This window comes from Crocodylus siamensis, chromosome 1, assembly GCF_052110815.1.
Source record: "Crocodylus siamensis isolate JL-2025a chromosome 1, ASM5211081v1, whole genome shotgun sequence".
Classification (NCBI taxonomy): Eukaryota; Metazoa; Chordata; order Crocodylia; family Crocodylidae; genus Crocodylus; species Crocodylus siamensis.
Window position 1 is genome coordinate 258,478,689 of NC_143395.1, and position 20,319 is coordinate 258,499,007.

Consider the following 20,319-nt stretch of genomic DNA (forward strand, 5'->3'; position numbering starts at 1 on the left):
TACGAGTATGGCAGCTTCCCCGTCCAGCCTCAGAGACTTCTCCGAAACTGACGCTTCTGCAACTACGAGCCCGGGACAAACCCTCCAAAGCACTGGCATTGCCACCGGACGCAGCCCCAGCACTGCAACTGCTGGTGCCGCATCCCTTCTGTCACCTGCCAATATGCAGGGCCACTCTTCCCCAGGTCCTGACACTGATTTAACCAGTGCTGAAACTACTGTCTCCAGCGGGACCGGCTTCATGTCCTCCACCAGCTCTCACCCAGGGACCGGGAAAAGTGGGACTCCCAGCATGGGCCAGGACAGCTCCCCGTCAGCAAGGGAGGCCGCATCCTCTGGGACATCCGCTGCCCTCAGAGACACCACTGCGGTCCTGAAGTCCACCGTCACAGAACGGTCTGGACAGAGCACACCACCAGATGTTACCTCCCCCACGGCCCCGACCACCCTGAGTATAGCGCATGCTACAGAATCAGCCCCTTCCTCTCTTAGTGCAGCTACAGAGGGGTCCCACCACAACACGGGAAGTGCAGCCCTAAGCCGCAGTACAGCACCGGTTGCCAGCCCTACGAGTTTGGCAGCTTCCCCTTCCACCCTCAAAGACTTCTCCGAATCTGCCGCTTCTGCAACTACGAGCCCGGGACAAACCCTCCAAAGCACTGGCATTGCCACCGGACACAGCCCCAGCACTGCTACTGCTGGTGCCGAATCCCATCAGCCACCTGCCAGGACGCAGGGCCACTCTTCTACAGGTCCTGGTACCTCTTTCACCAGTGCTGAAACTACGGTCTCCAGTGTGAGGGACCCCACCTCCGCCACCGGCGCTCACCCGGGGACTGAGAAAAATGAGACTACCAGCATGGCCATGGACAGCTCCCATTCAGCAAGGGAGGACGCATCCTCTGGGACATCCGCTGCCCTCAGAGACACCACTGGAGTCCTGAAGTCCACCAGCACAGAAGGGTCTGGACGGAGCACACCAGCAGATGTTACCTCCCCCACTCCCCCGACCACCCTGAGTATAGCGCATGCTACAGAATCAGCCCCTTCCTCTCTTGGTGCAGCTACAGAGGGGTCCCACCCCAACACGGGAAGCGCAGCCCTAAGCCGTAGTACAGCACCGGTTGCCAGCCCTACGAGTATGGCAGCTTCCCCGTCCAGCCTGAAAGACTTCTCTGATTCTGAGGCCTCAGCATCTACGAGCCTGGGAGAGACCCTCCAAAGCGCTGGCATCGCCACCGGACGCAGCCTCAGCACTGCTACTGCTGGTGCTGAATCCCACACGCCACCTGCCCCGACGCAGGGCCACTCTTCTACAGGTCCTGGTACCTCTTTCACCAGTGCTGAAACTACGGTCTCCAGCGTGACCGGCCCCACCTCCGCCACCAGCGCTGCCCTGGGACCTGAGAAAAGTGGGACTACCAACATGGGCCAGGACAGCTCCCCGTCAGCAAGGGAGGACGCATCCTCTGGCACATCCGCTGCCCTCAGAGACACCACTGCGGTCCTGAAGTCCACCGGCACAAAAGGGTCCACTCTTCCCACTGGACAGAACACACCAGCAGATGTTACCTCGCCCGGTCCCCCGACCACCCTGAGTATAGCGCATGCTACAGAATCAGCCCCTTCCTCTCTTGGTGCAGCTACAGAGGGGTCCCACCCCAACACGGGAAGTGCAGCCCTAAGCCGCAGTACAGCACCGGTTGCCAGCCCTACGAGTTTGGCAGCTTCCCCGTCCAGCCTCAAAGACTTCTCCGAAACTGACGCTTCTGCAACTACGAGCCCGGGACAAACCCTCCAAAGCACTGGCATTGCCACCGGACGCAGCCCCAGCACTGCAACTGCTGGTGCCGCATCCCTTCTGTCACCTGCCATGATGCAGGGCCACTCTTCCCCAGGTCCTGACACTGATTTAACCAGTGCTGAAACTACTGTCTCCAGCGGGACCGGCTTCATGTCCTCCACCAGCTCTCACCCAGGGACCGGGAAAAGTGGGACTCCCAGCATGGGCCAGGACAGCTCCCCGTCAGCAAGGGAGGCCGCATCCTCTGGGACATCCGCTGCCCTCAGAGACACCACTGCGGTCCTGAAGTCCACTGGCACGAACGGGTCCACTCGTCCCACTGGACGGAACACACCAGCAGATGTTTCCTCCCCCGCCACTCCAACCACCCTGAGTATAGCACATGCTACAGAATCAGCTCCTACCTCTCTCGGTGCAGCTACGGAGGGGTCCCGCACCAACACGGGAAGTGCATCCCTAAAATCCAGTACAGCCCCGGTGGCCAGCGCTTCGAGTATGGTGCCGAATCCCACACGCCACCTGCCAGGACGCAGGGCCACTGGGACAGACCCTCCAAAGCGCTGGCATCGCCACCGGACACAGTCCCAGCACTGCTACTGCTGGTGCCGAATCCCACACGCCACCTGCCCCGACTCAGGGCCACTCTTCTACAGGTCCTGGTACCTCTTTCACCAGTGCTGAAACTACTGTCTCCAGTGTGAGGGGCATCCCCCACCTCCAACACCGGCGCTCACCCGGGGACTGAGAAAAGTGCGACTACCAGGATGGCCATGGACAGCTCCCCTTCAGCAGGGGAGGATGCATCCTCTGGGACATCATCTGCCCTCAGAGACACCACTGCGGTCCTGAAGTCCACTGGCAGGAACGGGTACACTCTTCCCACTGGACGGAACACACTAGCAGATGTCTCCTCCCCCGCCACCCCAACCACCCTGAGTATAGCACATGCTACAGAATCAGCTCCTACCTCTCTCGGTGCAGCTACGGAGGGGTCCCGCACCAACACGGGAAGTGCAGCCCTAAGCCGCAGTACAGCACCGGTTGCCAGCCCTACGAGTTTGGCAGCTTCCCCGTCCAGCCTCAAAGACTTCTCCGAAACTGATGGTTCTGCAACTACGAGCCCGGGGACAAACCCTCCAAAGCACTGGCATTGCCACCGGACGCAGCCGCAGCACTGCTACTGCTGGTGCCGAATCCCACATGCCACCTGCCAGGGCACCCTCCTCGTCCAGCCAGAAAGACTTCTCCAAAAATGAGGCTTCAGCAACTACGAGCCCGGGACAAACCCTCCAAAGCGCTGGCATCGCCACCGGACGCAGCCCCAGCACTGCTACTGCTGGTGCCGAATCCCACACGCCACCTGCCAGGACGCAGGGCCACTCTTCTACAGGTCCTGGTACCTCTTTCACCAGTGCCCTGTTGTTCCTTTAAAGGTATGTCAGCTTTATAACTTTTGATGCACTTTTCCGATAAGTGTCAGTTATAAATCCAACAAAGTGTGACTTTCAAAAAGATATATACCATACTTTCCAAAATCCAATGAGTGCAGTATTATTATAATTTAAGGATCTCCTAATTAGATTGTAGACACAGGTGATTCTATATTATTATAATCGTTATCAATTATTATAGTTCTTATACGTTATTATAAATTATTATAGTTTTCCTTGTCTAGTGTCTAATCATTGGGGTTATCATCTTACATTTGCCCCCCTCCCCCCATCGCTGTGGAAGGAAAACATGATTCAGTGCGACAATGATGCAGAGGCAAGGAGGAAGTTTGGGGAAGTAGTTGTGGTGGTATATGGTGGGAAAACAGGGGTGTGGAGCAGGAGCAGGGATAAGCAGAGGCAGGTGGGAGTGAAAGTATGTGCAGGGGAAATCAGGGGCTAAGGAACAGGCATGATGTCCTGCATCCCTTGCCCCGGGTTACTGCCCTCATACTACTTACCCCCACCATTTGCCTGTCCCTGTTTACTTCTTTTTCCACTCCCCCAGTCACAAGTTGATCCCTGAAGTCCCTCCTGCCCATGCTGCATGGAGCAGCTGTGGCAGGAGCCTGGCTTGGCAGCCACAGAATCTTCTTTCCCTGCTCCCTTCCCACCTCCCTTGTTTGCCCTTCTGGTTGAGAGAGCAGTGGATTTGATGTACCTTGACTTTAGCAAGGTTTTTAACATTTTCTCCCACAGTATTCTCATTAATATGCTGAGGAAATGCAGACTAGTGAGAGCATGGTAATGTGCATACACAGCTGGTTGGATCATTGTGTTCAGCAAGTCATTAGCATTATCCTGGGGTCTGTTTGAGTAGCAATATTGAGTTAGGTTCCTCAGGGGTCTGTCCTGGATCCAGTATTGTTAATATATAATATGGCTGACCTGCAGCACAGGCACTTTGTGTGGCACAGACAGCCTCTGTGTGTGGCATGTAGCATATTGGGTAAGGGACAGGCAGCGCAGCAGAGATAGGGCAGGGTGCAGAAAGCAGAGCAGCAAATTGGGCAGGGAGCACAGGAAGAGAAGCAGAAAGCAGAGCATTTGAGCAAGCAAGGGGCACAGGGCTAAGAGCAGGAAGCCAAGGAGCAGATCTGGCAGGGAAGGGGATTGAAGTGACACTTGGGAATTGTATGGGGCTAATTTGTGGCACCACTACCAAAAAGGCTTGTCCTCAGCAGTTTAATATTTTCGTTAATGATTTGGAGGATGGGCTTGATTGCACACTTAGCAAATTTGCAGATGACGCTGAGTTGTGTGGAGCTGAAGACACACATGGTTAGGACAAAGATTCAGAGTGATCTTGGTAAATTGGAGAAATGGTCTGAAATCAATCCCATGAAATTCAGCAAGGACAAGTGTAAAGTCCTGCACTTAGGATGGAATTATTGCATGCACAAATGCAGCCTGGAGAATGCAGCTAGGCTGTATTGCTGTAAAAATGGCCCTGGGGGTTACAGTGGATAATAAGACGAATATGAGAGTGCCAAAAATTATTAGAGTCCTGGGAAATGTGATTTATGAAGAAAGGCTGAAAGAACTAGGATTATTTCATTTGGAGAAGAGACGACTTAGTGGAATTTGATGACAGTCTTCAAAGACCTGAAAGGTGGTTAGATGGAGGATGGAAATAGGCTATTCTCTGTGGCCACAGGGGGCAGGACTATGAGCAAGGATCAGAAATTGCAGGAGGAGAAATTGAGCATGGATCTTAGGAAGAGCTTCATGACTGTGAGGGTGGCTGAGCACTGGAACAGGCTGCCTAGAGAGGCCGTGGAATCTCCATCCTTGGATGTTTCTAAGAGCAGGTTAGACACACACTTGAACAGGAACAGCCCACAATTTTTGGGACCCCTTGCAAAATATAGTTTTGGAGCCCCCTGATGCAAAGAAGCCAGCATTGGCAGTGGGGAAGCTGGAAGCAGGGTGTGCAAGCAGATGGATGTGAAGCCAGCAGTGGCTGCGGCAGGGATGGTCGGGGACTGGTGAGTGGCTGGATGCAGGGGGCCCCTTGGCTGTAGGGCTCCCTGCGGCCACAGGTTTCACAGGATAAGACAGGCAGGATCTGCACTTGAATGGGATGGTTTAGTCAGGGGTGATCCTTCTTTGAGCAGGGGGCTGAACAAGATAACCTCTAGGTCCCTTCTAGCCCTAACTTTCTATGGTACGCTGAAAATCTGATTAAGTCTTCATATTCATGAGGTATTTTAATTGTGATCTAATATCTGTAACAAATGTAGTTTTAAGAAAGGAAGTTTAACTACTAAAATATGTGTGGATATGAATTATGATTCAGACTCCAAATAGTAGCTGGATCAGGAAAGCCAGTTACCTGAATCCATGCAAAGTCTTCATAAGTGTTAGACATGGGCCAAATCATCTGTCTCCATGGACAATGAAGCAACTGTTACTGTAATTATTAAGCACAATTGTGAAATGCTTATCCCCATAGCAGCTATATTTATTTCTCCCTATGATGCAATAGAGCTCTTATGTTTGCTGGCTTTTGAGTTTTTTAAAAAAATTGTACCATCCCAACATCAGGGGCTACCCATTAGCATCTGATATTACTTACTAGTGAAGATGTCCTAAATTTGTAGTGAGAGATTAAAAAAGGAGAATGGAAATTCCAGACAATTCAAATGATGTAAATGAATCTTTTAGAATATGATGTTCATTTGTAAAGTAACTTGTTACGTTTTACAGAGGACTGAGTTCTGCCCTTCTTGGATTCAGCGAGAGAGATGCATGTGTATCAGAAGCTAAAATGTGGTCTGTTATGCTAGGCCAGAAAATCCACAAATTGTTTGTAATGGGGATTCACATAATAGTAGTAATAAAGATATTTTGTTTTGCATTAAAAAAATAATTTATAGAATAGCAAAAATAAAGTAAATGCCTCACACCAATTTTCTTTTACTTGTAGTTCCACTTACCATTGTCATACAACTTAAGACGGTAACCAGTAAACAGATACAACTTCAATGGGTACCTAAAGGTGGCAGAAGAGACAGTCCTTACACTGTGGATCTCTTGAGGGATCAGAGACTAGAGGCTAATGAAACAACTAATGAAACACATATTACCTTTAATAAACTGATTCTTGGTCAGGTATATATAGTATCTGTCGAAGCTTTAAGTTGTGCTAAGAAGATCAAGACTTCAGTGACTGTTCAAACAGGTACTTTGGTAGTAATCTAACTACATTTTACAAATAAACTCATATAGTATCTGGGGTTTTTAAAAATATAGTTGGGGATCTGCCCTTATTTATGTGTCTCCTTCTACAGACTTCAGTGGGGCTACTTGTTTTAGATTAAAGAAAAAGGTCTTTGTTTTGATACATGTTCTGGTGATGCCACTTAGGTATGCAAAGGAATTCTGTGAAAAAAGTCACTTTAAGTGAACATTTAGGTTACAAGCTTAACACTCAAAATTCAGGCAATGCCCAAATTAAAGTTACATGTCCCTGTACCTGTATGATGAGGTTTATTATTAATTAATTTGTATTATCATTGCACCTCAGCATTATAAAATAAAAAAGTATTTAATTCTAGCATCACATGCCATTCCTAGAAAATATAGGCTATTTTTTCTAGAACTTTAGACATATATGAATACTATCTTAGTATTCCTAATATGCTTAGTATTCTAAGGAGAAACTCCTCTTTATCTTAGAGAATGCCACATTAAATAAAGTTAAGGATTTTGACCTCACTGTGCTGAAAAGTTGCTCCAGAACCTCACTGCTCTGAGGGTTAGGAAGCTTATTCTAATTTCCAGGCTCAATTTATATCAGGCCAGTTTATACCCATTTGCTCTTGTAGCAACATTGGGCACTGGCAGATGTGCAGCTCTCTTTGCAGGAAGCACCATGAGTTGCAACCTTTCTCCCAAGCCAACAGACATTGGCTGTTGAGTCCAGGGGGTTGGGGGATCAAGCTCCAGTTTGGAGGGGCTGCAGTTGCCCTTCCCTAGCCCTGCCACTCCCCCTTCCCAGCTCCAGTGCTGTTTTCAGAATAGGAGAGGGGGAAGGGAGAGAAGGGAGCTTGGTCTGGGATTCATCAGCCTGTCCCCAAGCTTCAATCCACCTGCTCCACCCTCCAGCACAGGCTGGGCAAACCCCGCATGGAAACCCCACCCCTTCCTTCTCCCTCTCCCATTCTGAAGACAGCACCAGGGGTGGAGCTGGGATGCTTCAGCCCAACCCTGCTCCTGGTGTGAGCTGACAAAAGTTAATGAAGGTGCCCTACTTTGGACCACCTTCATCTGAACCCTCATGTAATGGAGGTTCAGACTGTCATGAGATTGAGCACTTTTAAAGTGTTCTGCAGCTATGCTCTTCTGTCAGTGCACAGATCTAGAGCACTTCAAGGGCCCGATCACATGAAAAACCACCACTTATGTCAGCACCCATTATTCCTTAGCTTAACTCACTCTTAACTAGCTTTTAACTAGCTTAACTAGCTCTTTTCCCTCCCTGGCCTGCTTTTAGACTGCTTATAGACAGCATTCTTTTTTCCTGTTAGCTTTTGTTTTGCTAGGTTCATAGATATCTTGTAATAAACTAGTATATCCATGTCTTTTTCCTTCTTGGTTGCCTCAAATTGTAAGTTTCCAACTCATAGAAGACTATTTTGTTGTTACTGCAGGACATTACATTTTGTACTATCGTATTTCAAACCCAGTCCTCAGGGTCATCCCCTTCCTTTTAAACTAGGGATGTCTCCCAACTTTGTGCCATCTTCAGCTTTCAGCAGCAGACTCCCACTTTTTTTAGCAGACCAAAAATGAAAATATTGAAAAATATTTCATACTGAAGACCTCTACTAGTAACCTCCCTTTAAGCAGATAATTTCCTTTTCAACAGGACTCATTATTCTCTGCCTGTTGTTTGGTTGTTTCTTCCACACCTTGTGGGATCTGTTTATTTCTATTGTCCTTCTGGAAATGGTTATTCACCCAGCTAATTCTGTAAGCTCCTTTGAAAGTTCTGTCCCCTTGCTTGGGATGCATGTGCTTGGTAGTTTTAGCTCTGCTGACTACAAAAGGCCTCCTTCACATTGTGCTCCTCTGTCCAGTTGACTTCATTAGCTAGTTTTCCTTAGTTCTCCAAGGCTTGCCCTTCTGAAATCAAGAAATTGTGTCTGTATTGCAAGAAGCCATGTGCTTGTTAATTTATCTGGGTCAAAATAAGCACAGACAAGGTAAGCTGAATTTTAACTTGGGTCAACAAGTGTACAGAAGAGGATGAGTTTGAAATCAGGCTGCTCATCCATGTTAAATCCAAATTGCCTTGTCTTAACTGTTATTTTAACCTGAGTGAAGAACCCAGTAGGTCTGCAAACCACAGTGCCTATCAGTTTGAATGAAATTCCCAGGGCTTTGGGAATGAAACACCACTAAAAATATATATATATTTTTAGTGGTGTTTCATTTAAATCATGGAAAAATGTGGATTTGGGGTTACTTTTTTATACATATACACACACATATACATATATACACACATACATATATACACACACATATGTATATATATACACATATACATTATATACACACACACACAGTGGTGTTTCATTTTAATCATGGGAAAATGTGGATTTAGGGTTACATTAACTGAAAACTGGGGATTTTTTTAAATCAGAAAACCAAGATCCCTGGTGATGACAACTGAAAGCATGCTAGCTGCTTTCCATTGTAAATTCCCATCATCTTTTGTGCTGGGGTGGGGTGGGAGAGAACATACACTCATCTGCAGAAAACAATTAACTTGATTTTGCTCTTTATTTCACAGACCCTGCTCCCTGTTTCAACAACACTGAATTCTGCGCTCAAAAAGACACTGGCTGTTTAGACTCAAAAGACGAAATATGCTTAAGTAAGTCTTAGGCACTTTAAATTCATTTCTGATTTTTGGTTAACAACTCAAAAGACAGCAAGTATCTTTGATATGTAATTTATGCTCCAGTGTACACGTTCTTGTAACCACTGAAATGCATATCCCTTTAGCTTCTGAGCTTCATTTTCAGCCTCTGTGCATATGTTCACACAAGACAGCTGAGTCTAAGGTTACTTTACTTGTTTAGGGATCCCCCAACAATGCCCACAAGAGCTAATTCAGCACCTAGAATGCCTGAAACCTTGAAGGACTCATCACTAGCCACCCCATCTTTCTCTAATTCAAATCAAAAGGGAATTTCAGCACTGAATGTTATGGTAGCAGGACTAGCCATAATTACACAGGCATAACTGGGAAGGACCGAGCCCTAGGCACTCCTTCTCCCTGTCCCCCTGCACCTTCTTTGCACCTCTGGATCCAGTGGCTCTAGAAGTGGGTGGCAGTGCAGAAGCAGCAACTAGAGGTTTGCTGCAGAGGGGAGAGGTCACCTCATCGTTTGCCACTGACATACATATCCAGGGGCAAAAAAGATCAGATAACCTCTCCCCCCAGCAGAAGAGATTATATTTCCTAGAATGCCCTTCATTCACTCACACATGCTCCTATGCTGATGCTGTTTTCTGATGTGGGTCTGAAGCCAGAAGGTTCAGGAAGAGAGGGGATCAGGAATGAGAGGGTGAGGTTCCCCTTGTTCCATTCTGGTGACCTCCACCCTCCTTAGGCAGTGCCTAGGGCTCATGCCCTGCTCACTCCTTCTTCATTATACTACTGTGTAACTGGCACCTAAGTGGCAAGGGCTGATAAGCTAGCGGTGGTAATTGTGAAGAGGAGTTTAGGGAAGGATGAGAATTGAAATAGTAAAGAATCATAACTAGGGGTCTTCTTAAATCAGTTAGATTTCCCAATTTTCATGGCTTTTGTTGTAGCATAAAGATCAAATTCTGGGAACATTGTGCAGATGCATTCCAGCAGCCCTTTGGTGCTGATTGGTGGAGAAGGTGGGGCAGGGGGAGGGATGAGGGAGCAGCTGCCGTCTTTTTTGCTGCCCTTCGTTCTGCCTCACCAGCTGGCCCTTTCCCTTCCTAGGTGGTCTGTGAGGTTGGGCCACAGCGATAGCAAGGACTTCTGGCTCCCACTGAGGAGCCTACATTTTACTTTTATTAAAGTTTTTTTGTGGTTAATTTCGCAGACAAACCCAGATTTCAGGTTTCCATGAAATCCACAAAAACACAATATAAGTAGACCCCTAATCAGTACATTAACTGAGAAATGCAAGTTACTGGTTTCTTTATATTTATTTAATTCATTTACATTTTTATCAATGTAATGTTGAAAAATCAATGATGAGGGATAACAAAGTCCAACAAGAAGATGATAGTGCAGGGTGAAGGTGAGGGATTCATTTAATCTGTTGCTTTGTTTTCTTCAGGTAAACAAGCCTTTGCTTGTGAAATTCTGTTCAAAGATTTAGAATTCAACCAAGACTTTTACAACTTTGATAGTCTGATGTACAAGACATTGTCTAAAAGAATCAGAACAGTAAGTTACCACACACCCTATGGGGGTTTTTAGTGGATAGTCATTGTATGGATTGTCTTTTTCCATCATCACAAATGGACCAGTAAAATTGATGCGTGTCTCAGCACCATTCACTGAGGCTGACAGAGCAACCAAAATTTAGATATGAGTCTGCATTAAAAAAACTGGCTCAGCCTGTATGGATAAGATAACTTAAAACAATGTGTCTAAAAAGAACTATCAGAGAAGAAGAAAAAAATTCTGCTCCCTGTTGAGCTTTCAAATGCAAACTACCACATTTTATTGCATAAAACACGCACATTTGCCCTCCAAACAAGCCAGGGGAAATACAGACACTTTATATGCAAGAAATATGGATTTCCAGATGTCTGGAGATTTGTTGGTGAGGAAGCAATGCCATGTTAATCATCATGGTTCCTGGAGCTTCTCTGGGAGCTGTAGCAATTAACACTGTCACTGTTTCCTAATTGCCAGATTTCCAGACCCTTGGAAAGCACCCCATTTGGCTGACATGACACAGCCAGTCAGTTCAGGCCAGTGTGTGGGGTCAGTCCATGGCTGAACCCATAGTGCAGCCCAGCCCTAGCATGCTGGACAAGGTCTTGCTGGGTGGCCCCAGCCCCAGTTCACTGGATCAGGCCCCACCATACGACCTGCACAGCTCCACATCCCGAAACCCCAGACTTTAGATACTTACCCATACTCCAGGTAAGATCTTTTTTCCTTCATAGGACCTTCTAAAAAATAGGGTGTGTGTTATATTCAGGAGCATGTTTTGTGCAGGAGAACATGGTATTTACCATGGGGGACCTGTAGAAAGTTTTAAACAAAAAGGAGAGAAGTGTTTCATTCCATTTTATTTTCTTTCACTCTTGTTAAACATAAGAGTATTTAACAGTAGCAACTATAATTGTTCTAAAGTGGTTTAGAACATTTAAGTAGAATTAGGGTACTTTTTGCAGAATACTATAACTTAAGCACTTAGGTATCCTTGCTCATAATAGTTAATGGAATGAAGGGCATTTAGACAGAATAACATCAGCATGGGACATAGGGACTTTAGAACAGCAAACAACATAACAAAAATCAAACTAATAATAATAATTTACTCTCAAGTCAAAGATGCATATCTGCCTGAGTCAGTTGAAAGAGGGAATATTTTGTAAGATTGGGAGAAATTGTCATTTATATGAATAATAAAGAAAGTGTTTTTAGTATGTCTATCATGCCGTTCACTTGGAACAATTTCCACATATTTTACAAGCAATAATTAGCTCATTTTAAGCTTGTTTTATGAAAAAGCAGAAGTTTGTGGATTTTAAAAGCACTTAAATTATGTATAGTCTAGAATCAAATTTTCAAACAGAAGTGGGGTTGACAGAAAACATTTGGCTAATCTACCCCAGATAAGGGGAATTGTCATGGTGCAAGGTCCTAGGGGTGGCCATGATCTCCTCTAGCACCCCTACCGTGCCAAGTTTGCTTCAAAGCACCCACGTTCTCACCTGCCATGTCTAGATCTCATATATATACAGTAAAGGGCAGCTGCCTCTTGTCTTCTTGGTCATGGTTCTCCTGCTACCCTGCATCTTGCTTCTATAATGGGGCTCTGGGCACTCCAGCCTCATGGATTATGCGTGGCTCCAACCATCCCTGTACCATGCCCCAAGCCTCGCAGATGTACTGGACGTTGTTCGGTCTTAGCCGCAGCCCTGTCTCTCACTGTGCTCTCTGGCGCTCGTCAATTGCTGCCCCCTCACACTGGGGCTTCTCGCACTGGCCTCCTCTGGCCGGGGCTCAGGACTTCCACAGCCTTGGGGCTCAGGTGGCTGTAGCTGTGCCTGGGTCCCAACTCTCCTCCTTGGGGTCTCGAACCCCCTGCAAGGCTCAGGTGGGCTTGGCCTTACCTGGCCTCTCGCACTGCCCCCTTTCTTTGGGGCTTCTCACACTCAGGTGGCCGTAGCCATGCCTGGCCCCAACTCTCCTTCTTGGGGTCTCAAACCCCCCGCAAGGCTCAGGCAGCCTCAGCCTTACCTGGCCTCTGACTCTCCACCCCCTTCTCTGGGGCTGGGGTCCATGCACCCCAAAATGATGAGCCGTCTCTGGTGCCTGTGTCCCCACACTACCGTGGGTCCCCTGTGAGGCCTCCCCCAGCCCCTAATAGCCTCACCCAAACCACCGGTAGTAAACAGTAAACAGAAGACTCAAGCCCCTTGGCTCTAACATAAACTTAAGCTATCTAGCTATAACAACATTTGAGCCACTCCAGGGCTTCTCCTTCTCTCACCAGTATCACATTGTTCAGTCATTCAGGCCTCTTCCTTTTCCTCGCTCAGGCAGAGCTCCTACCCCCATGACTGCTGGCAGGGAACTGCCTGCCTGGCCTCAGCCTGGGGGTTATATAGGAGCCAGGCCCTGCCCCTTCCAGTCAGCTGACTACCATCGGTTACCATGGCAACCAGCAGCTGGGCTCCCTATTTACTGCTTCACAAGTAGCAGGCATCTCAGTGCCCTACTACTTGTGAATTCTCAGGTTTTTTTCCCCTAGCCACAAAAAAATACTGAGCCAAGGTGTATATCTGGAGTCACTCTAAGAGATCCAGTGAGATTACATTTGCTTTGCAGCCAAGTGGTTGTGAGAAGAATTGGGACCCTTACCTTTCCTTTATGCAGTTATCTGTACCATCATGATCTTGCTAACGTGATAAACCACTGGCCAAGCTATTTGAGGTATTTGTTTGGGACAGTAGCACCATTGCCTCCATTTTAAGATGCTAATGGCAGTTTCCGGATGTCTACAAAAAGCATGCATGAAGTCAAACTCTACCATATTTACTCACATACCACATGTATGTTTCCCCCAGAAAATAGCCTTTGAAAATTGGGGTGCATGTTTTAAGCAGAGGAGTTGATTTTCTACTCAGAATAGAAGCATGGGGATGCTGTAAGATGGCTTCTGCTTCCTTATCCTCCTCTTTCCTCCAGCCGCTGCAGTACAGGAGGGGCATATCTGGGGTGTGTGGGAAGTGTGGGGTGGAGGGATGCAGCAGTGCAGGCACACCCAGTTTTGATTCCTGCTGCACCCAAAGTTTAAAACTAACTGTGCAGCAGCAGCTGTAGCATTTCTCTTCAGGCAGCGCAGACATGGTCAATGGACATATAAATGGCTCATTGTAATCTACCTGATCCCTGCTTCACAGGTGTTAATGATCCTTTCTCCTTTTTCATGGTCTTGATGTTCCACTAATCAAGCTATCCTTTCTTTGGCAGTTTTACTGTTGGTTAGCTACACTGGTCTCTCTTTTCCTGTTTCACAGCCCTGTAGACTGTTCGTAGCTGTTTTCAAAATCCTGGATCCACCCATGGACTCTAGTCTCCAGCAGCAGCTACAGCTTCAGCTTTTGAATGAATATCCAAGAGTAGTTGTTAATTCAGCTGTGAAAGAGTTAAAACTGTAGCTTTTGCTTGAGCAAGAAAGGTGGGGGTGAGTGAGCTGAAGATTAGGCTCTGTCCCTGCTCTCTGCAGTTTTAACTCTGGAAAATCTTTTTTTTTCTTCTCCTCAGAAATTGCATGTTCTTTTTGGAGCATGTGATATGTTAGGAAATACACTATACATTACAAAGTCTGAGGAGGCCCTAAAAGGAATTTTAGAAGTGTTAAATGTGCATTGCAGACACAACAGTAAGTGTGCTGGAATCCCAGATATAGGCTGTAGAATGAGGTGCATGAATTGCTGGCTGATGGTTAGGTGTATGGACTGCTGCTCCAGAAGTGAAACTTGAGTTTCATACTTTAAATTGTGTACTGTACGTTACCTAGAGAACGTTTTTTGAGCAAACATTTTGTGTTGTAGACAAAGCTCATGTCCTTTAGTCAATTACTTATTATTCTACAAGGAATAAAATATCTTCTAAGAATGGTGCATGCAGAAAAGGAATTTGTTGGTGTAGGTAGACAGTAATCCTATCCTTGCTTTGCCCCTTATACATTTTCTGTCCTTGTGGAATAAATATTGATTTACATTTCTCCAGGTTGTTCCGGAGATGCAAAAAAACCTGAATGATGACAGCTTTACTATCACAAAAATCAGATTCAAACCTGGGAGCGTGATTGCTTCTTTTATTTCTGTACTACAAGGGCAACAATTTTTTGAAGCAAAGGATTTTCAAGAATATTTAAGTGAGACAGTAAAAAAGGAGTTCGGGAACCAAACTGAAATAACTGTGCAATGTAAGTGTTACTAAAACAGCATCTCCTTTCTGCCATAAGGATTTTAAAGTACCTACTGGGTGTGTCTACACATGTGCCCAACTGCTCAGCTGTTACTGAGCAGTCCCAACACTGCACTGGTCGTTTCCAACCTTACTGTGTAGTAGCAACGAGCAGCAGCATCACAGTTCAGGCCCACCAACGCTATGTTGCTGTGGCGATGAACTATGTCGCGGTAGCTTTTTGCACTGCTTCAAAATCATTCATATTAATTCCTACTTTATAAAAGGTGCATGGTTTATGAGGCAGCTCCTCAAGCAATATTCACATAAGCATACTCCAACTGGATTGTAGATTACTGCTCTCTTTTAAGTACATTAGATGGCACTCTGTAGGAATGTTCAAGTGAAATATTCTGGGGCTTATTCCCAAATTCAGAGTTGTACAAGGGAAATGTTGGGTTCTCTTTACTGTAAGAGGAAGGGGAAGGAAAGATGTATACCATTTTTGCTGTAGCAAGACATTCTAAAAATGGGACTTTGGCTAGAAAAATAGTCCTACTAGAGCAGGGGTCTCAAAAGATATGGTCTACAGCTTGTATCGAGCCCACGGAGTCATATTATTTGGCTTGCAGGACTCTTGAAATGGCCAAAAATTTGGCACTGGGGCAACCAAGGTGGGGCCCACTGCCAAATTCAGGAACACAGAGCCCCACTGAGGATATGTGTCAGTGAAGGGTGGGGGAAGGAAAGGAGGGGATGAGTGGCAAGTGCCCGTGGCACAGGAACCCATGGCAATGAACACTTCCATGTGTCCTGTCACCAGTGGTGGGTCCAGTCCCTGCCCATAAGGCTTCTTGCAGTCTGGATCCAGTCTGGGGTGCCAAGGGCCATGTCATAGATGGAGGAAAATTACTTATGTATGTGATCACTACCATGTGAGTAAGCCCAAGTCAGCGCTGCTTGCCACCCAACCCCAAGGAATAAGAAAAATTTCTGTTATGATTAGAATGATCTCACTTGCAAAGCTTTTGAAGTTAAGTGAAGTTAAATGGAAGAAGTTAAAGGAAGACCCCTCTTATTCTGAGTGTGGCTAAGTATTGTACCAGGCTACCTATGGAGGCTGAGGGCTTTCCATTTTTGGAAGTTTTTAAGAACAGGGTAGACAAACACTTGGCTGGGATGATTTAGTCAGAGATGATCCTGACTTGAACAGGGGGTTGGACTAGATGGCCTGCTGAGGTCCTTGCCAGCTCTACTTTTCTATGATTCTATGATGGCTGCTGCACATTGCATGTATTATGTAATTAACAGTGAATTGTACAATAAATTTAGACTGGCCACATATACAAAATAATTATCATGCCATAAAATGTCTATTCAGCTATAAAAAGAGCAACCAGCTACAGAGTTATACATTTTCAAGCACTAACAATTTTATAGCTGGTTTCTAATCCAGTTTTAATTTGAATGTGTGGCAGGGCCCTATGATTCTAAACACAGATGTCATTTAATGCTCCAAGCTATCTGACATTTCAGACTAACATTTCTAAAATATATTTTCAATTTGCAGCAATATCTACAAGTTCATCTCCTGAACAAAATTCTGCCTGGAAGGTAGCAGTGATTGTTCTTGGAGTTATACTCGGAGCTGCACTAATAGTTATTTTGCTAATAGCTTCAGTGTGCCTTTATATGAGAAGAAGATCTGGTAAACATTCATTTGAACCTAACGGACTTTTGGGAAAATTTGCCTACACACACTTATAGCATAAGCCTTTTTGCTGACTTTTATGTATAAGTTAATTTCCCTTAATACCTTTACATATATATTTTTCAAAGATCTGTTCATTTGAATACATACCTCTTTACTGCAGTATCTGATCACCTTGGAATCTATAATTTATTCCTCTTAGTAACCGTACTGTGAATTAAGGGATGGAAAATTATCTTATTTTACAACTAGGAAAGTGAGGCACTGAGAAATCAAGTGATATGCCCAAGGTTGCTCCAGAAGTCAATGGCAGAGGAGGGAATTGAGCATAGGGTTCATGAGTACCAGTTTAGTTCCCCAATCACTGGTCCAAAAGAAAATGAGAGACCTTTAATTGGCTCCTGTAATCAAAAGTGTACCATGGAGTTTAAACAGAAATGTGTGAGAGAAAAAAATCCTGCTAAATATTAAGCACTAGGCAGCAACAGGGTGACATGCTAGAGTGGGACATACAGGACAAGAGGAAAGGCTGAATATTTACAGTGCCATTGTACACAAATCTATATCAGTTATCTGCACTTCTGGCAGGAATAATATTTCCAGGGGGCTGTTAGAAGGGGTGTTGCTCGTGAGTCATAAATCCTTTTTGAGCTGTCCTGGGCATGGCATCTTCTTCTACCCCTTGACTCAGGGCTATGGCTGTGTTATATAACCCAGCTCCACAGAAGGAACTGAGAATGCATACACAACCATTCATTTACATTACATTTGGTCAGGGCATGTAGGCTCGTTTGAGCGTCATGCTTTGCAAATACAAATGAAGGCTATTGCTTGATGTTAGCACTGTTTTCCTTTTGTAAATATGGTGTGAATAGTAATTGGCATGACTGGGTTGTAAATGTTTCCAGCGTCCTTGTCCTTATACTTTGCTGATTGTAGGATTGTACAGCAGGATTGTACTTTAATATAACAAGAGACAAATCTATGATATTTCTATGCAAAATATTTAAACTCTGAAGATGTGTTATTTTAATTGATTTTCATGAAAGATTACAAATAAAAATGCTATTTTTACAATTTTGCTCTCTAAGGGCTTTTCTATTGTTATTTTGCAATGCAGTTTTGCACACATGTTATTTTTGGGGAATATTCTCATGCTTGGATTAAGATTTGTAAGCCAGTGGCAAAATCACTTTTGGCCCCAGTGCCCATTTCAAAAGACACAGAGGTGTGATTTCTATGGGCTACATTAACTTCTTTATTTTCATAACTATTCAGATTTGGAGATGGATCTGGCTCTATTCCCTACTGCAGTGCCATGAAAGCCCTTTGGTAGATGCATTTTGGACTTTGGGATCCAAGAACTCCCAGGGAACAAGGGAAGAAAGAGCTGCTGTTGTCTCTTCCAATAGTAAAAGAAAGTCTCCTAAAAACTGTGTGGTACTATGCCAGCACCTTTCTCAGGAAGCTGAATATCTGCTGGGACAGGATACCTGTTAGTTTCATGCTGCCTGGTAAAAAAAGATGGGGCCAGATACTTGTAGGACTTGAGGTTCCATTTTGTGGGTGTTGTGGGTCTGGAAGGCTCCCCTCTTCTGCAAATGCACCTATTTCCAGGTGCACAGACAGCGGGACACACCACAGGTTCACAGTGCAGATTTCCCTGGAGCTTCTATTCTTCTTTTATATTACAGTACAGTTTAAAAACTCTACAATTAGCCAGAAAGACCCAAGTCCAGAGTTAGGAGTCTAATTCCCATCGAGCCTGGGCCTTTTAAAAATTAGATGGCATAGTACTGAAACTGGAAAGGGAAACAAGTGGAGAGGTTGTATCTGAAATAATTATCAATCATTTTTTGAAACTGATAGAACTTCAGGTGGACATGGCTGCTCTTAAAAACATAAAATTAGATCTCATTTGCTTTATTTCATACATCCAAGCTTCTCAGGTAAGAAACTGAAAGTCTTATTTTCATTTTAAAGTGTGTACATTCTGAAAAAAACTGCAGCAATATGAACTATCTATATTTATAGGAAATTAAAATGTCAACTACAAACACAAATCCTAACTTAATATCATGGATATGTAATGCTTATAGATACAGGAAGGAATCAATTAATCTGACAAAGGCAAACAGGGAAGTTTTAATCATCATTCTCTAGAAAATTCAACCAGGCCTGAAATCTTTTTATGTAGCATTCAGATCATAACTTACCCTGTCAAGGTTACATATCTGTCTGGACAACATACTGCTTTACAACACTTAAAATTCTTGATATTTCCCTTTTTTGGTGATATTGGCCTTCTAACCTCTAAGTTTGTTCATTAAAAAATGTTTTTTCCCAATCTCTGTTAATGGTAGGCAGATTCCTCTGATCACGTAGTAAGACATTTCAGCTCGGTAGCAGTTATAGACAGCCGTTGATACTCTGCATCATGGCGTATACATAAGAGGTCTAGTCAGATTCCTGATAAATCTACTTGTGGCTGATGAGCTGAATTCAAAAGTGACACAGCTTGTTACAAATTTTGCAGATTCATGTGTTGTCTGAGTTGGAGTCCAAGTTTACTGTTCACTGCTTGCTTCTTTCTCACTTTGTTTCCATCCTCTGGATCAAAGTCGCTTCATGTTGAACTGTGTCCAGTGCCAGATGTTCTCTCCAGATTGGATGGGATTCTGCACACTCTCCCCATGTTTCTACATTGGTGCTGAACAACTTCATATAATTTTTGCACACATTGTGGTATCGCCATAAAAGGCAGCCCTACTTTCTAGAGTTTTCTTGAAGAAATAACTACATAGTCTCAGTAACAAGAACTACATAATAAAGTAGGAACTACCGTCTTGGATCTGATCTATAGACCATCTATTCCAGTGTCTCAGCCAGTGGTTAGTATCACACACTGCAGAGAAGGAATAAGAAACACAATTATAGACAGATATGGGGTAATCTACCCAGCCCCAGCACAGACTAGTTTACATTCTGCTTTCCAATGCACTGTTCACTGTCATTACTGCCACTGTTATCTAGATAAGCTACCAATCCAGGTTTGCCAACTGTCTGTATATCTGTTGGCAGTCCATAAAAAAAAAAGTGTAAAAATGCCTGTCAGTAAATTCAGTAAAAAATGGAGCCCTTCATAAAAACCCAAAAGCTTTGAGCTTAATTGAAGGTCACCAGAATGAGACTGGAGGCAAGCCTGGATGTCCAGACAGAGCAGAGCAGTATCACTTAGTGTCTGAGTTGGAGCACAGCATGGAGCATTCTCTTAGGACTCTGTGGTTCAAGCAACCCCCTCTCCACCCCCACTCAGCCATGTGCTACTACTGCTGCTGCATCCTGTCACCTGCTTATAACATCTCTCAGTCTTGTTTTGGAGGTCTGTGCCAGGATGGGGAGAGAGACCAGTGGGGGTAAGGCTGGGAATTTGGCTGAGGGTGCAGCATTGTGTGGAATGCAGTTTTTGGGCATGTGTAGATGAAATGGGGATTTACTTTGCTCTAAATGGACATGGTGAGTTTTTAAAAACAGTGCTTCAAATTAGGGTGAAGTAAACTCCTATGTCATGTACACCCATATCTTACCTGCGTCTCTGGTGGTGGGGAGGGGAAGGCAAGCTGCCAGTGGGCAGAGCGGACCCTGGGGGGCTGGT

At 45.1% G+C, this 20,319-nt stretch overlaps 1 protein-coding gene across 1 annotated transcript; it reads left to right on the plus strand.

Moving 5' to 3' along the window:
- Nucleotides 1–3,056: 3,056 nt before the first annotated feature.
- LOC149874407 (uncharacterized) lies at nucleotides 3,057–17,714 on the plus strand. The gene is made up of 6 exons (XM_090043950.1): nucleotides 3,057–3,237; nucleotides 6,224–6,478; nucleotides 9,098–9,181; nucleotides 10,632–10,741; nucleotides 14,774–14,972; nucleotides 16,524–17,714. The coding sequence occupies exons 1-6, from the start codon at nucleotides 3,057–3,059 to the stop codon at nucleotides 16,718–16,720; spliced, it is 1,026 nt and encodes a 341-aa protein (XP_089900076.1). The 3' UTR covers nucleotides 16,721–17,714.
- Nucleotides 17,715–20,319: the final 2,605 nt, after the last annotated feature.

Coding starts and splice junctions, on each gene's coding strand:
- LOC149874407 (XM_090043950.1), top strand. CDS start 3,057: ATGAGGCTTCAGCAACTACGAGCCCGGGACAAACCCTCCAAAGCGCTG. Junction 9,182..10,631: donor AAAAGACGAAATATGCTTAA/GTAAGTCTTAGG, acceptor TGTTTTCTTCAG/GTAAACAAGCCTTTGCTTGT. Junction 10,742..14,773: donor TGTCTAAAAGAATCAGAACA/GTAAGTTACCAC, acceptor ACATTTCTCCAG/GTTGTTCCGGAGATGCAAAA.